Source organism: Phoenix dactylifera, chromosome 3, assembly GCF_009389715.1.
Source record: "Phoenix dactylifera cultivar Barhee BC4 chromosome 3, palm_55x_up_171113_PBpolish2nd_filt_p, whole genome shotgun sequence".
NCBI classification, from domain to species: Eukaryota; Viridiplantae; Streptophyta; class Magnoliopsida; order Arecales; family Arecaceae; genus Phoenix; species Phoenix dactylifera.
Window position 1 is genome coordinate 8,244,614 of NC_052394.1, and position 14,671 is coordinate 8,259,284.

General features: G+C 37.8%; 1 protein-coding gene across 1 annotated transcript; it reads right to left on the minus strand.

Annotated features, from left to right (window-relative positions):
* Positions 1 to 3,859: 3,859 nt before the first annotated feature.
* LOC108510996 (myb-related protein P-like) lies at positions 3,860 to 7,371 on the minus strand. The gene is made up of 3 exons (XM_039124514.1): positions 7,070 to 7,371; positions 6,798 to 6,927; positions 3,860 to 5,007 (listed from the first exon to the last, which is right to left on the minus strand). The coding sequence occupies exons 1-3, from the start codon at positions 7,200 to 7,202 to the stop codon at positions 4,173 to 4,175; spliced, it is 1,098 nt and encodes a 365-aa protein (XP_038980442.1). The 5' UTR covers positions 7,203 to 7,371; the 3' UTR covers positions 3,860 to 4,172.
* Positions 7,372 to 14,671: the final 7,300 nt, after the last annotated feature.

Below are 14,671 nucleotides of genomic sequence, written 5' to 3' on the forward strand. Positions count from 1 at the left end.
TTCTATGAAAAATAAAAATGGTGGATTCGGTCACTGACACGATGAGAACAAAAGGAACGCAAAGCAAAAGCCTAAAAGGTTTGATGAGGAGTGAGAAAGCATGTGAGTTATCAAAAAAATGTGTTCCACTGGGTCGCCATGATTGTGGCTTTAGGCCCGGCATTCAAAGGAATCGGACTTTTTTGCAGTGTCATCTACAACAATATAGCCAAAAATCTTTTCATTGGCATGAGAGGAGCACATGCACTAGGCCCATGTTTCAGTAGAGTTGGAGTTGTGTGTGTTCGAACAAATCGATCTACTAAATGTTTTTTGTTTGAAACATTACATGACATACATGCAATATGACACATGACTAACCACTTTTATTAAGTGAATACAAGATAGATAAAAGATAAAAGAGTGCCGGTGGGCATGCCACCGACAGTTTTAGATGCCCGAATGCAAGGACTGCAAGAATATTATGCTGGGTGAGAAAGGCTTGTAGAAAAAAGTTGATGAGGAATTGGGTGGGTTTGAGATTTGTATGCATGCATATGTATGTATCTATGTATGTGTGCATGTGTGTGTGGAGCAGTATTGAGCAAAGTCACTTTAACAGTACTCATGAGCTACATACCATGATAAAGTTACGTAGAAAAGCAAAACTTCCTTTAGATTAATTTCATGGATCAGTATCCAGTAGTTGAAGATTCATGCATAATCTAATATTGATGAACATGTTTAAAGATATGTGCAACTGTATCATTTGTTAATCAAAAGCTTGGCTCTTTAGGATCCTGCCACGATAGATTTCGGTGCTCTATTGATTAAAGTGTTAATGCTTTGATTGTGATTTTTAACATTGTAATAACTTTTGGAAGAATATTACTTGGCACGTTATTTCAGTGGCCATTGTAGTATTCGATAGTTCTGAGCTCAGGACGTTTCTTCTTGGAGCAGGTACTTTATTCATTCACTAAGTCTTTTCAAAAAAACCACAATGCAAGAGCGCATTTCCACATACTTACATCAACTTGATAATCCTCAGAAATATCATGGTGTGGAGGAATTAAAGGAAAAATGAGTTGTTATTACAGGCTCCTCCTTCAAATTTAAGATTCTTTCCCTGAAGCGCAGCCTAAAGAATCTTTCTAGTAGTGGCCCTTCCTTTGTTAAACTCCTTGGCATTTCATTTGCTATCATGAAAATTAGCCATAGGTCATAATAATTATTTGCCCCGATAAAGTCATTTCTCCTTGCACTTGTAAAATAAATCCTCAATACTTTCGCTAAAAAAAGAGAATATGAGAGTTTTTTTAGTGTTAGGGCGAAGTTTACGGAATTTGATGGAGCTCAGTTGGATGTGCAGACAAGAAAATCGTGGGCGACTGTATGTGATTAGCACAATTCTCAAGATTGGTGTTGAAATCACTTCTATCATTAATTAAACGTGTCTTTGTTTAGTCTTAACTTATAGATTGGTGTTCAAGCAATAATTGCATGGATACGAGGTTACCTTAATACTGCTGAATCAAATGTAAATTATGCAAAAAGCAATGTTTTAAACAAGTGTACCGCATGCTCTTCTTGGAAAAAATATCATACACTAATGAATGGAGCAGCCGAGGCATGTCACAAGGAACCATGCGTGTAGCGTTTGTCTCTTTCGCTCGAAATTTTTTTCAAATGTTTGAATGTCATTTAAGCCATAATAAAAATGCAACATGGAGCTTTCTTTATTACCAACAGCAAGTTTTTTTTCCTTACATAGTCAACATCAAGACAAAGACATATATTCTGTTGATCAAACATAATGAACATATGCAGAACAACCAAATACTTTGAAATTAGAGGGTGCCCAATTAATTAGAAAACATACCATGCTTACTGCTTCAGCCCAAAACTCTTTTGATAGATTAGCATTGCTCAACATATTTTGTACTCTCTCCAAGAGCATCCAATTCATCCGTTCTGCAACCCTAGCTACTTTGCTATGGTGTGCTCGGAGCGGGGTGATGATGGGAAAATAGCATTGGCTCAAATATCTTAAAATAGGATGGAACATGTTATAATTATCACATTTAATGATATGAGGCTATGATGATATCTACCAATTAGATATGTAAAGCGCTTAGATAACCAAATTGTGCAAAACTTTTTTCCCCCTTTTCACATGCTCCATCATGCAACACTTGATTTAAATTGACATTCATACACACCCAACTTCAATTTTATAAATGTACTCTTTGAGTTCTCCTATCTTTGTGTACACATGTCTCTCCTTTCAATCTTAACTGGTTAATAAATCTCATCTTTCGACTTCTTTGTTGCTCATCATGTGTTTAGAGAAGCTAATTTTTCTGCCGACCGGCTAGATTGTGATATCTCCCCAAATATTGTTGTGTATCCGGAATTGGCTTTTTTTTCCATTAGAATTTATTAAGAAATGAGATGAGGTGGCAGAGGAGTTTTAGCTTGCTGTCCAAATAAAAAATCAAACAACAAGAGAGTTCAAAGACAGTTGCAGAAGTTTCGGACCCCAGAGAGCAGCAGATCTTTGAGAAAACCAACTGAAAGCTTGCAAATTTGCCCGGCTGCAGTCCAAGCTGCAATCTAATGTGTTCAACCATTGACAGAAAAAAAAAACCATGTCCGGAAAGTGAAATTAACAGAGTACGAGATGTCGAAAAGATCCTTTAGGCACCTTAAGGTACCATAGGTTGTCCTCCAAACTGAAGAACATGAAGATAGTTCTGGTGCTAGAGATGCTGCCGAAGAAAAATATTGATAGAAGACTGAGAGAGAGGTTGATATACTGCTGATAGAAGACTGAAAGAGAGAGGTTTATTATTACAAATTGATTGTATGCGACTTTGCCAACGATCTCGCTGAGATCGTTTAAGAGTATTTTATCCTTTCTGCCAAAAGAAAAAAAAAAAAAAAAAACTTGAGCTAATCAAAACACAGGAAGAATTCACAGGTCCTCTTTCCTGCTGGCTGGTTTGTATGGAGAGTTCCCAGATGGAACCGAGAAACACTTGCTAAGTTTTGGCTTCAACATGGCTCGCATACATCATTGGCTCGCTTTGGGTTACCTTAGCTGGAGATTCCGTTGTCCCTTCCCGGGAGGAATCCTGAAAAAGAACTGGCTAAGACTTCACTTAAAGCCATTTTTTTTATATAATTAAATAGAATATCACTCACCAAGCGACAATAACCTTTATAATCTACTCAAATAATTAACAAATAAAATAATTAAGTAATCCACATACAAGAGGCAACACAATTTTTTTAATATAAAAAATCCTTCGATGTGAAAGAAAAAACCACAGGATCTAGTATAGCCGGAAATTTTTACTATTTAGAATAATGGAATTACAATAGATCTTCTCTAGTTTAACAAGAGACTGCATAAACATCAACATGATTTAATCTTGACTTCCACAATAAAAATATTCATCATTAAAGCAGATTTCAATAATAAATAGCAAAATAAAGGACCAAGCGTTGATGTTTTAAATAATGAATAGAGAAGTCTTTTCAAAAATTCAAACAGTTCAATCTATAGCTTTTAATATTGAAAACAACATACTAAAATTTTAGTTAAATCTAAATAAAATCAACTATTCAATCATCTGATAAATTAGTACTTTTTTTTCAAGACTCTGTGATTTTCTGCAATCACCTCACCCCTTAGGTGGTTTTAAACTACATCGTTTTTGGAAAAAAAATTCAAATAAGGTGAGTCTCACTTGCGGAGGGACCAACGGAAGTACTGACCGGAAATAGATCTAAAAACCTCTACCTTTTTCACGGGCAAAAAGCTGCACAACGCAACAAAGTTTAGCAGCGAGTAGATCCAACAAGAAAGCTAAACTACTTAGGACCACAAGCAATAATTATTCTAATGAAGAGCTCTTCTCTACAAAAATACAACGCAATCTCTCTTCCCCAAGGAAAAAAGATTCCATTTAGGGAAGGAAAAAAAAAAGATTCCAAAAAAAGGAGATTCCCCATGAGCATATCCCACAAAGAAGCTGTTTTCATGGATACAAGACATGCATGAATACCGAGCCACACACGTACACGACGCTATAAAAACTTAATTTTCTGTCCTTTTATACAGCGTCCCAAACGTGGCAAACCTGGAGAAATCCTCCAAGGCCACCACCACCAGCACAAAACCTCTCTTATAGGACATCCGAAATAAGCCAATTATCCAAAAAGTCTTCTTGGTAACCGCAGTCATCTATTCCCTGCAGCCCCAGCTCCCCATCCTCACTATGCCACTGCCATGGCCACATCTCTCCTGCCTCATCCCATAGCTTGGCCTCAATTCCTCCCAGGTCCCAATCCATGAACTTGTCTGCTTCGGCAGACCCTACCTCCTCCTCACCTTGGGCAATTACCCCGCCTCCCCTCCCCTCCTCCTCCAAGTCCATGGCTCCACCATCTCCATCCCCATGCAGGACAAGGGCCCCACCCTCTCTCTCCTCACTTGAGCTCCCACTCTCCCTTTCCTCGTGGGACCCGCACCCCACACTGCTGTCCTCGCTCGCACCAAAAAGAATGGCCTCCATCTCATGACTGCATGCTCCCCAGAGCCCACTCTCTATGGGGCTCGGGCTCAGGAGCCCACTCACCATGTCTTCATTAGGATCCAATGCCCCTTGGTTAAGACCTTCAAAGGTGACACAGCTAGCTTGGTTCTGGCCTGGGTCCAAAACCATGCTTCGTCCCTCATCGCTTTGAGCTTGTGCTGATGAGGTTGGGGGGCTAATACCCTTCTCATTCGTCTCTCTTCTGGTAGTCCCATTCACTGCGTTCTTCCTCATGGCCGACCTACTAGTTCTTCCACCCCTTCGCTTGCCGCCGCCGGGGAGCTTGCTGAGGTCCACTGTCATGACCTCGCCATCGCCGACGAGCCTCTGGAAGCTGTCGACTCTCCTACTTAGGTGGGAGTTCCAGTAGTTCTTGATCTCGTTATCAGTCCTTCCAGGAAGATGACCAGCTATCAAGGACCACCTACAATAATCAACGGACCACATTAGCTCCAACTCAATAATATTTGCGTAGCTAAGCCTTCTTAATTATCACGCTGTCATACTGCCTCCTCTGCTTTAACTACCATCTTTCTTGCTATGGAACTCACACGTGCCAATCAAAATTGTTGGGATCCAAAACTAAATCGTGCATGAAGAGGGGAAGCAGTGCTTCTCAAGATTTTTTTTTTCCTTTTCAGGAAATCTTTTCTGAAGTCTTATTAAATATGATAAATCATTTTTATACATGCTCAAAAAAAAAGATAAATCATTTTTTAGAATAAATATGATAATAATAAATCAATGTAAAGAGAACCAATTTTAATTTTTTTCTCAGCAAAGAGGCGAACTAAACAAACAAGCAAGCCTCATGCAATTTGCCATACAGCCAGCGTCTATGCTCATTATTATTGTATATGAAATTTTTATTGACTCTGTTTTCGGCATGGCTGCTGGCTGACATCAAAAACTCATGGACTTTAAAGGCCAAGATATTAGAGGGACTTGATTTATTTAACCTATATGAAAGATAAAAAAAAAGGGGAAAAAATCAACATTTTTTGCCGTAATCTTTAGATATTGAGATACTACAACTCCAAATTAATGGCTTATTTAAAAATATTTATGAAAAATATCAACCAATATTTTGAATAATTAATTTACATTAATCCAGATAGTGTTAGCCTCAATACAGATCAAGATAATGGCCAAGGGGAGGACCAACGTCGTTTGTTTCCGAGGGAGGACCAAGGGGAGAAAAGAAAATAAAATAAAAATATCTCCCATGCCCTGGATGACGGACGCGGAAGGTAACCTCACGGACGGACGGTGATCGGACGACAGTTGTCAGGTCATAATGTCAGAGAGGTGAAGGAAGACGGGGTATCCCACGTGCATTACGCCAACCCACGGTGAACACATGGCCACGATTCCCCACCCCGCCGGGCCCCGCCACCTCCGGTTTTTATGGAATTTTGTCTCCACTCTAATAAAATAATAAAGGAAATCTCGTGGGCCCCACTTGCTGCCCGATTTCGCGTCCGTCCGGATATCGTATCCGTGTAGGGAAGAAAAAAGAAAGCTCAAGACAAAACCCGGGTGCCAAGAAAAAATCCAAGCCACCTCAAAATGAGAAGGGGGAAGGTCGAGAGAGCAGGGTACTCGTGTGTGTGTGCGCGTGTGTTTTCTTCTTCTCTTTTTTTTCCATTCTTTTTTTTTTTTTAATCAAAACCGCATTTCATCTCTAATAAATCAAAATTGAGTACCGAACAAATATATATTAAAAAAAAAAAGAGTAAGCAATGCAGCAAATGGAGAACGCCTTTCCCGAAAGAGATGGAATAAAGCGTCTGTCTGCGGAAAAGAAGGAAGAAAGTACAATTTTTTTTAAAGAAAAAATTATATAAAAGATGAAAAAGTTTGGTCTCGATCACGTGGAAACTAACCTAATTTATTTTTAAAAATATTTTTAAATTTTTAGATAAATTTTATTAAAAACATTATAGATATTTTATAAATTTTTTTAAAAAATAAATATTCTGCCATAATTTTATATATAAAAATTATTTTTTCAAACATCAGCTTGTCAGAAAAAAGAGCGAAAAAGAATTTCATGAATCAAACGAGCCCATAATTGAAATAAAAAGAAAAAAACGAATTCATACCCCCGTTTGCCAATTTATTTTGTGAAAAATTTACGATGTGTAAATATAATAACAGAGAGACAAGGTGGCGGACAGAAATTAACTATGGCAGTAGATATCTCTTCATTACCGGTTTCCTAGAGTGGCATGAAGTTTGATGATGATCTCCTCCTCCTCCTTCGAAATGTTGCCTCTCTTGAGGTCAGCTCTGAGGTAGTTTATCCACCTTAGCCTGCAGCTCTTGCCGCACCTCAACAGGCCTTCCAGACCCCCACAAACCAACAAATAATTAGTATAACATCATCTGGGGCGTCTTGAGCGATCGATCCAGCTCGATTTGAGGCTTGGAAAAGGAAAACTAGAGAAGAAAACAGTGCTTTCTAAGTTTAGAGCTTCGTATACCTGCATTCTTAGGCAAGGACCTCCAGGACCCTTCTCCATTGGCCGCAATGTACTTGATCAGTATCTCATCCTCCTCTGCCGTCCACCTCCCCTTCTTCAGCCCCACCTTCTCACAGCAAGGAGCTCTTCCCATTTCTTTCTCTAGTTAGTGCGAAGAGCCCAGGAGAGAAGAGGCTTCCGCGAGCACTTCACCTGGGTCCAAAAGCGTGGGTGTGGATGTGAGGCTTGAGAGTTTGAGGTTATGGTGGTAGGTGATGGCAAGAGAGTTTAATAAGTTAGCAATGGAGATAGGGGGGCGGGGCGGAGGGGGGGGGGAGTGGGGGAATGGGAGGAGTAATAAGGCTGGCGGGTGGGCACGTGGAGGGAGCGAGGGGTGGTGTGTGGGGACGTCACGTGTTTGTGATGGGAAGCGGACGCTGTCGTGGCGCGTGGACCGACGAGTGCATTTCTCACGGGCTTCGAATCAACCACGTCGCTGTGACCGCCCGACCGCCCTGCTATTTTTTCACCGCCCGTTTCCCATCATCCCCGCAATCTACCATTCCGCTTCCCGACCCACCAAATCACAATTCCCATCCACCGCTCTCTCTCTCTCTCTCTCTCTTCCCGAACGCGGTTACCACAATTCCCATCCGCCATTGTCGCTCCCCCCAAGGACCATGGGAGGGATCTTACAACCTCCAAATGAGTTATTTTTTACCTCAAAGCCAGTAAATTCGTGGAATGGGCTGCATTCTTTATTACCGGCCGGGCTACGTTCTTTGTTACCTGAGCACCACAGCACAGCACGGTGGTGTTGGCTGATGGTACGATCTTATCAATTTTTTTAAAGATATTCTATTTTCTTGTTTGTTTTAATGGATTCATATTAAATTTATGTGATCCACATGTCCTATCAATTAAAAAAATATTATTTATACGTATGTCTCACGGTCCAGCACGCGATACGAGTGCACATTTACGAGGACAAAGTTCTAAAAAAATATGCCAAGCTTAAAAATATATTGCGCCTTTGATATCGTTGGATAAAATCGTAATTCATACTAAACAATAAAATTAGTTCAATTATAAAAATTTGATCATTCAACTAGTATCAATGATACTCTATTTAATCATCCCCTCTAGTGGTGATCTCAACTATATCTATGTATCTTACAATATGTAACTCTGAAAAAGAGAAAGAGAAAAGGGTTGTGAGTTTTATAGTACAGTAAAAATCTCCACACATCCACGTAAATATAATAATAATATAAGTTTGAAAATCATAAGAAATCATTGCAACATCGTGAAATCACAAAACCACAATCAATAATGTTCGAATAATTAGTATAAATATATATCAAATATCAATAGAAATCCAGCCACTCAAGAGTGATATATAATGCGATATCTCATAAATCTTCATTGGTATTTTCAATGATTTTCATTCCATTTCTTTTTTAACTTGATCCGAATCAATTATCTTTTCAACTTCGGGCCAAATCTCAGTCACATTCCCAGCCCGTGATGGGTCTACCAAGATATCACATTTTCAGCCTGTGACGAGGCCTGCTATAGTTTCACAGTTCCAACCTGTAATGGGTCTGCTATAGTTTCACATTTCTAGCCTACTCAACTTTCTCTTGTCCAAAAGATTGTTCTCCTACAAAATCAAGTTAATATAAAAAATTATCCAAGGTATCCAACAACCCAGAACCCTCTATTGATCTACTAAAGGGGTCCACTATTACGTAGCAACCCAAGACTATGAAATAGATTCGTATAGGAAGATATACGAGGCTAACTAGATGATATTGCCTAATTATTCGAATCGATCAGCACAACGTAACTCAATTCATCTGATCAACAATTATATATCAAATCAAGGGAATAGATCAGGGATTATTAATTATAGGCCCAAATGGTAGCCGACAACAGTTAGGTGCAGGACGGACAGAGTCGACCAGGTAGCAGTATCCGACAATCTGGGTTGGTCCGCTCTAACCAATCCAACCAGTCAAATCATGAAACAAAAATTAAACCACGGTACAGGTGACACAACAGACATTCATGATGATAAAGTTCAATGGTACTCGACATGGATTATTTTAATTGTATATAAAATAAATAGGTCCTAAAAGTTGTAAAACAAAATTGCCCTGTCAATAGATACAAGGGGTTCACTTGTTCTGGATGGCACAGCCAGTGAATTTGGTATTCAAGTAGGATATAATATTTCAGTGCTATGCTGACAAGCTACAGTAACAATTTTGATACTGATAGCATTACTATGACAACTTTGATCATTCTCATATACATCCGTCTTATTTGTGTTTCGTTTTTAATTTTCACAAATCTTCCATGTTTAGGCCACCAAATAAGTTCCAAACAACGTACAAAGCTCATAATTTTCGGCAACTTGGTGGAAATTTAGGGTGGCGAGTGTGGGAACCAGCTCAAGATAGTCAAATCAAATTCTTATAGAAATTCATGCTAAGATTTGTAAATAAAAAGAAGAAATTTGCCTGGTAGAATTAGATCATGACTGATGAAAAGCTAGCATGTGACCCATTAGATAAAAATAAAATAGATGTTGTAGAGGACTCATACTAATCTCATTATCCGCAGTCGGAAGGTACGAAAATGTTTCTAAGGTTTTCTACGTTATCAGCAGAGGGATAACGTGGAATAACATCTCTTGCAGTAAAACTAATGTTACTGGTCCGGTAAGTGCTGGATTATGCGAAGCAATAGTACATTGCCTCTTCTTTCTGTATTCATTTTGTCAATTGGATGAAACGTGTTCTTCCCAAAGATTTTTTTTTTTTCTAGCATGCAGTTTCCATGTGATAGGCTCAAGATTCGGGTTACTTTGGATGTCAACAATGTATAAAATATTGTGAACAGTGTATTCGTTTTATTTATTAACGTGTTTTTGGATCAAGTGGCAGTTTTAAATAGCTCCCCCCGAGATTCTGAGTATCTTATGGTGTCAACAATGTATAATTTAAATCCCAAGTTATGAAACATGTTGTTAATAATCTATATATATATTTTTTTTGGGAACCAAGGTGAAGGTTTAAATAAAACTAACAAAGTGTAAGCCGATTTGGGATATCGTAGCCACGCGAAACTTGTGTGTTTTCCACGCCTCGGATGGATTGCATTTTGGAATTAATTTCCACTCGACTCCCCAGTATCAGGGAACCCCAAGATATATACCATGTGAAGGAAGAGGAAGCATGTGAAGGATGAGGAATAAGCTGGTATATCGAGGGAACTTTGAGTCTATTTTCTCCAGGGTTTCAAACTAATGGTTTTCTATGTACGTATTCTATTGTGGTTCTTCTATGTACTTGGCGAATTCGCATATTCCCATATAATGAACTCTTTTTTTTTCTGTTTTTTGTTCAACCAAGTTCTTTCTTTCTCTTTGCTCACAATGATACCATTGAAATCTATGATTGACATGGCCAGAAGGAGTTTGCAGATAAGATTCGCAAGGCAATGGCCATCATTAAGCAACATTCATAATTCCGTAACAATGTATCTAACAAATAATCTCATTTCACTTATCAGTAGCTTGTCATGATTTTGCTCAAAAAGTATAGTTAATAAGTAGAGGACAATCATGAGTGATTGTTCATAATGTCGCAACAACATGTCTAACAAATAAAAAAGAAACGTCGGAAAAGGGAGCCATCATTGCATTCTTAGGGCAATGCTTCAAAGAGGGAATAATTTATAGAGGGTTCTATTATGGTAGAGAGAATTGATTTTTCTGTCGAGTTAGTTATTTTTTGGCATTTGATTGGAGAGAGAAATGAAAGAATAAGTTAATGAATTGGTTTTCATGATTATCTGAATTTTTATCACAAACATAAACTATTTTGCTAATTTTTTGGTGTGTTTAATGAATGGAAAGAGACAATTGTAATTGAGAGGGTTATATAGGTTTCCCCAATGCCATAGAACAATTCTATTCCATCCAGGGTCTGCTGTGCCGGTACTGTACACCGTATCGGTTGTTCAACAGCACGAGTCGATATGAGCCACGTCGTACTGTATCGGATCTGTACCGACACAGGAGACCGTGGGATAGAGGATAAGAGAGAGAGCGAACGGGAGAGAGAGAGGGAGGGAGGGAGATCGACGGAGGGCCGGGCAGAGGGCCGACGGAGGCTGGCACTGATCGGCGCTAATGCGGGCGGCGGAGGCTGCAACTGAACCCATATTTTTTTCAAAACAGGGGTTTGGCCGTAAAAAAAAATTACGATTTTTAAGTGAAATCAGCAAGCGATTCAAACAAAACAAAGGTCCAGTGACGGCTTCCGCCGCCGCACCAGCATTGATTTCCACCACCCTTCCCGACCTTCCTCCCTCTTCGTCTTTCTTCCTCCACCACTCACTCTCTCTTTTCTTCTCCTTTTACTCCGGCGCGGTGTTTTAGATTCTTTGTCGAAACCGTCCTGATAAGCTGCTGATACGGCTTAGAACGCTTCGAACTAAATGATTCTGCAAACCTTGATTCCACCACTTTGGTAGAGTAGAATTACCTAAATAAATTGCTTTATACCAATAAAACTATTCCACGGTTGTTTTAATATTTGACGGGACAACCTCTACTTGTGGGGCTTGACAGGCCCCATTTGCTTCCCCTACCAAACACAGCCTTTGAGTATTATAGGATGGTATATACTTTTGGGAGTATCACCAGATATCTTAGTTCGAGATAAAACCGCATGGCAAGTTACTCAATAATTGTTACCCCATCTTATTTACAAAAAATTATATTCAATCTATACCTCCCTCCTGGTATACAAAACCTACTAGTCTATACATGTATTAGTCTTTTTGCAGGTTTTTTATAACTGTTCAAACTAAGCCCAAAAAATCATGTACAAATCTTATTTGTACATAAATTGTACAATGTCATCAAATATTGTGCTACCACAACATAGGGTACATTAAATGCAACATTGGGGAACATTGGAAGCTTATGAGTAGGCCCTTTTCAACATACTTACAGCAACTTTTGCTCTGCTAAAAGAAAAGGGCAAGCAGTGTCCCAACCGGGTAGTTTATATTTGATGCCAAGGCAACATCGTTTTCAAACATTGCCCTTGTACATGGTACAAACTAAACAAATCCCAGGATGTCTCGGGGAATCTCTGCCTGGGGCGACTCTAGATACAGCTGTAGAAAAATGTTAAAGAAAATATGATTGTAGGGTTATATTGAGATAAATTTATACCTTTAAATTTAAATTTCTATATTTAATGGAAGGTGGAAAATGAGTGATAAATTTATATTATATCAAAAACAGATACCTTAACAATTATTATCTGGAAAAAGACTAAGCTGGATCTCTAGGACAAGAGATAATACTATCTGGAAACAGTCCCATTATTTGAAACCTTAGCAAGTAAATGTTTTATCGGGAATTATGTGCTTGGTGTTACGTTTTTATTTTTTGGGCAAGTTGTTCCTTGGTGTACTTTATGATGTATGTTACATCAGGTTTTGTTCAAATTAAGTCCGATTTCTTTCAAATAATAGAGGCTTGAGCTAACTAGAAAATTCAGGTTCTTAGACTCAAACCAATTTTGCAAATCTAAATGATGAATGGCCAATTTTCCAATTTTATCCACCTGAATCTAAAGATAGTCCCTTGTCAAATCAAGAAATTATATCATTTTAGGCATGCACCATATAACCGTGCGCGCTGCCAATCATAGACGCCAATAGTCTTAGTCTTAATCATAGCGAGATTTTGCGTATATTAATTTTTGCCACAGACAATGAACCTATCCTATTCTTATTTGAGACAAATGAAAAGATAATGACACTTGCTTGGCTAAAGATTTTAGGCCTAAAGCCTAACCACTTGCGTGTGACTAAGGCTGCTCTTCCTACCGTTTTTGACTTCAATCCCTTTATCATAGAAAGTGTTCTTTTTCAGAAGATAAGAAAGAGAGCATACAATGGAATAAGCTCTTATAGCATGCGTGCGACAAATAGTTAGTTCAGATGGCAACGTCTATTTTATATTTGAAATTTAAATACAAGCTTTCAAGCTGACATTTAAATACAGGCTTACAAGCTGGCGAGAGCCAAAAGAAGCTTTGCATGTGATTCACTCAATAAAGGTGGGAGGTATAGTCAAAGCCGAGAGAGAAAAAAAAACACCAAGCACGCTGGAAAGTCAAATTGTTTCTGCATCTATTTCTTCTCCATTTCATAATATTTTATTTTCTAATTTTATAGGATATATTCATACTAGAACGACATGATTCTGTCGTTCGATCATAATTTAAAAAAAATGAAGATAAAAAAAGGCAAAGTTTTAGACTTTTAGCTTAGCTGCATAGCTGGAACTTATTGAGTTTCTTCTGAGCTCTCCTGCAATATATAACAGATTTTTAGATTTATACAGTATCAATGACAACCTTTTAATACCGTTCTTCATCTAATGACAAGTAAAAATACAAAAATTATGACACAACAATAAAAAAGGACACCTGATATGACAAAACAATTTATTTATTTATTTAAGGGCAAAGGCTTTATCTACTTAAACAATAAATTCCAATGTCTCAACCGACAGATATTACAGTTTAATAATCTACATGAAATACTAAATTAGTGGCCATGTTAAAAGGATTGATGTTCTTAATATATTCTAGCATCTGTTATTTTAATAATTTTATCTCTCAATTATAAACATAGGGATTAACATGGTTGTTCTTACGGAAGTGAATGATGTGTTCTATTGTAGTTGAGTGGGTTAGAAAATATATCCTAGTTTATTACATATAAAATCTTGACAATTTTTCAACTAACATCTTGACTCCCATGTCATTTATGGGAGAAAGCGCATATAAAATGGTAATTGAGGAGAAGGGGTGTTTGAAGGGCGTGGGTTGCAAGGAGGATTAGCCTGAACAGCACCAAGGAAGTGTTCCTAATTGAAGAGAGCAAAATCCCTTTGAGAAATGAGCAGCCAACTAGAGCTAGCATTTCTTTGTAAATTGCAATCATCTGTTTCTATACATTAATTTGTTGTCAACATGTATATCTTAAAATGTGGAGAGTGTTTTAGTAGTTTATTTATTAAATTTTAACAAATATCTTTTAACATAGTTTGAATATGTTATCACGTTATAACGATCCCCCATTGAAACCGTCACTATATATCTCTCTCAAAATATAACTTTTAAAGCTTATAATACTAAATCATTAAAACAATAGCTGTTATAATAGCATTGTAACAAAAAATAACTAGCGATAATGAAAAATATAAGTAAAATAATAGTCTTTGTGGAAGTTATAATGGTCCATTATAACAAAAAAATAATAATAAATAAGGATCGCAAAATTTTACCATGTTATTTAGCCCATGAATGTCACGAGGAACAGCAAAAACCGTCATAACAACTGCTATAACGGTTATAATGCCATTATTTATAATTATAACTTTTAAGCAATATAATCAAATTCAATGGAGGAACGCATAGACGTAATTCAACGCACCTTAATCCTCTTGATGCTCTCCGTCCCTATGCTCGCATGGATGAATTTTTTGATTTGTTAATAAATTTACAAAAGATGGCACCTTTTTCA

Bases quoted from the DNA above. Each gene is read 5' to 3' on its own strand.
- LOC108510996 (XM_039124514.1), bottom strand. From the start codon at position 7,202: ATGGGAAGAGCTCCTTGCTGTGAGAAGGTGGGGCTGAAGAAGGGGAGG. The intron at 6,928-7,069 runs GTATACGAAGCT...GGGGTCTGGAAG, and splicing joins GTCCTTGCCTAAGAATGCAG to GCCTGTTGAGGTGCGGCAAG. The intron at 5,008-6,797 runs GTAATGAAGAGA...TGATTATTGTAG, and splicing joins CATGCCACTCTAGGAAACCG to GTGGTCCTTGATAGCTGGTC.